General features: G+C 34.6%; 1 protein-coding gene across 1 annotated transcript in view; it reads right to left on the reverse strand.

Moving 5' to 3' along the window:
• The window catches only part of LOC113815774 (Kallmann syndrome 1), a 24,263-nt gene that overhangs the window by 179 nt on the left and 21,584 nt on the right, over positions 1-2,500 (reverse strand). Inside the window, exon 6 of the mRNA XM_070124091.1 lies at positions 1,521-1,663. Coding sequence (XP_069980192.1) covers positions 1,531-1,663 — 133 coding nt within the window. The 3' untranslated portion in view covers positions 1,521-1,530. The remainder of the gene's footprint in view (positions 1-1,520; positions 1,664-2,500) is intronic.

Genomic DNA, 2,500 nt, shown 5'->3' on the forward strand with positions numbered 1-2,500 from the left:
TAAGGAAGATAAAATGGATATTACAGTCTGTTCCTTTTATCGTAGGAGGAAAATAACTAATGCAGTGGCCATGTAGTATATTTTGTTCATTGAAATATGTACTGAAATATTCTGTGAACTAGGAGAGATTCTATTAGGATTTAATGTTATGTTAATGCATAATATGTGCACATGTACAATAACGTGTGCTTTTCGTAGGTTACTGTACGTCAGGGAGGTGAAAAGAAGAATGGCAATTAATAATTCTAAAAGGTAAGGCATTTATTAATTCACATCCAGACTTTTATTCCACATTTGCCACAATCTATTCTTGCGTAAGATGGCTCGTAGCTCTTATGGCTGAACATCCAAAAGACTTGGGAAAACCAGACGCCTTAATAATGGTCATTTCCGCCCCTAGGAAACGGACGGTATTTTAGGAAGGAAATAATGAATATACGCTAAGATTAGAAGGAAAAGTTTGGAAATACTCCAGGTCCTGTTTCCTCTCCGGTCACGTCAGGCCTTGTTAAGCTGCGATAGAACGACTTATATCAAGCCTTTCTGAAAATAGCGACGTTTGCAGTGGATGGTGCGTCACTCGGTACATGCATGATAGAAGAAATAATTCTTTAGTGATATTTATATTCATAAAGATATCATTATTATCTCTACTCATTTCATCATCACCGTCATCCGTAGCATTATTTCATCATTATTTTTGTCAGAAACATTATATCATTATCATTGTCCTCATCATTATCAATATTATTATCATTATTAGTATTAGTATTAGTACCATTATCATTAGTAGCATTAGTGTCATTTTGGTACCATTTTTATTATTATCATTATTATTATTATGATTATGATCATTATGAGAATTTTGTGATGATCATTATTATCATTATATTTATCATTATTATCATTATTATTACTATCATTACAATCATTATTATCTTGATCCTTATCATTAGAACAGCAGAGATTATGACAGGTATTTGGTATCACTATTAACACTTTTTGATGATTAAAATTAAAATTAAATCAATAAATGAAATAACTGAAAATATACAGCTGATGTACTTTTGTTATACTGAATCATATAAAATAATGTAAACGTTTATCAATTACAACGCATAAACGGCTCTTTGCAGAACATAATCGCTTAATAACAAAAAATCATGTACCTCTTTTTTTTGTTCAATATGTATTATATATTTGCTTTTTTTTTGTTTTATGATACTGCTCATCCGGTATTTATTTAGATAGCCAAAGGGAGGATAATCTATTCCAAGATTTTTAGATTACATCAATTACGTGACCAGATTATGGTATGTCAACATTATAACGATTCTGAAATCCTACCTCAATAGAGCATTTGTTGATTCTACAAGATAGAAAAAATCTCAAGATGTGGCAGCCCAATTTAAGAACAGATACAGCAGTTACCGTTGAAAAACAATTATGTACGATTAAGTACGAAACCCTGCCTCGATATACCATACTCGTTAAAATTCCTTTGTGATGCACCGTCTTACCTGCGAGGCATTAGAAAGGCACGCACATGCGGCCACACCCAGCCACGAGGCAGCATTTCTGACCCCTTTTGCATTCGCTGTCATATTGGCATTGGTCGCGATAAGTGATGCAATTTATGTTATAGCTGGATGGGTCGGGGCACCTGAAAAAATAACACAAATATCAATACAGAAAGCTTGGTAAAACACCTTAAAATTACGCATATTCCGCCAATTCTAAAAACCTTAATGAGTCTGTATATGGCAAGATCTTACGAACAAAATTATTAAGCCAGTTTTTCATTTGATGTTTAAAACGTAATATATAGCGAACATGATATGGTGACACAGAGTTTATGATTTCCTCGGTTTTTTACATATTTTTTTGCAATTTAATCTTTCTTCTTTCACATGAGATTTTCTTCATTATTTTCTATAATCCTATTATATAAGCTATCTTATCCTCATATGACCTATCATATCCTAGAAATGACCTTTACAGGAAGCTTTATTTGTGTCATATTCTCTGCGTGGCCTTTTTGTGTTATTAATATAATCAGTAAATTTCGTTGTAGTACCTCCTCTTATTTGGTTTACACACGACTGACAAACAACGATGACAAACAACGATGCCTACACACGACTGACAAACAACGCATAACATGAATCGACTGGAAAGTCTTGTGCATAAATTAACTTGCCTCCGGGTATCACAGAGCGCTATTTTAGCATCACCTATGCTCCACAATAACGAAAATCTACGGGCACCACAACCCAAATTTAACAATCCACCAGGAAAAAAAAAATGTTGGAACTGCGGGATTTACAGTCATTCTGTCTACCAGGCTGAAGGAACACGCCTCTGCAACTCTCCCTGAGCATCCTGAAACCCTGACAAATGTATATGAGTGCTATGCAGGGATGGATCCTCAGGCAGGAAGCGGGGACGGATGCGCTTATGCTGTGCGTATTTTGCAAAAAACGATATCGCGAGAGAGTTC

The sequence above is a fragment of the Penaeus vannamei genome, chromosome 8 (assembly GCF_042767895.1).
Source record: "Penaeus vannamei isolate JL-2024 chromosome 8, ASM4276789v1, whole genome shotgun sequence".
In the NCBI taxonomy this organism is placed as follows: domain Eukaryota; kingdom Metazoa; phylum Arthropoda; class Malacostraca; order Decapoda; family Penaeidae; genus Penaeus; species Penaeus vannamei.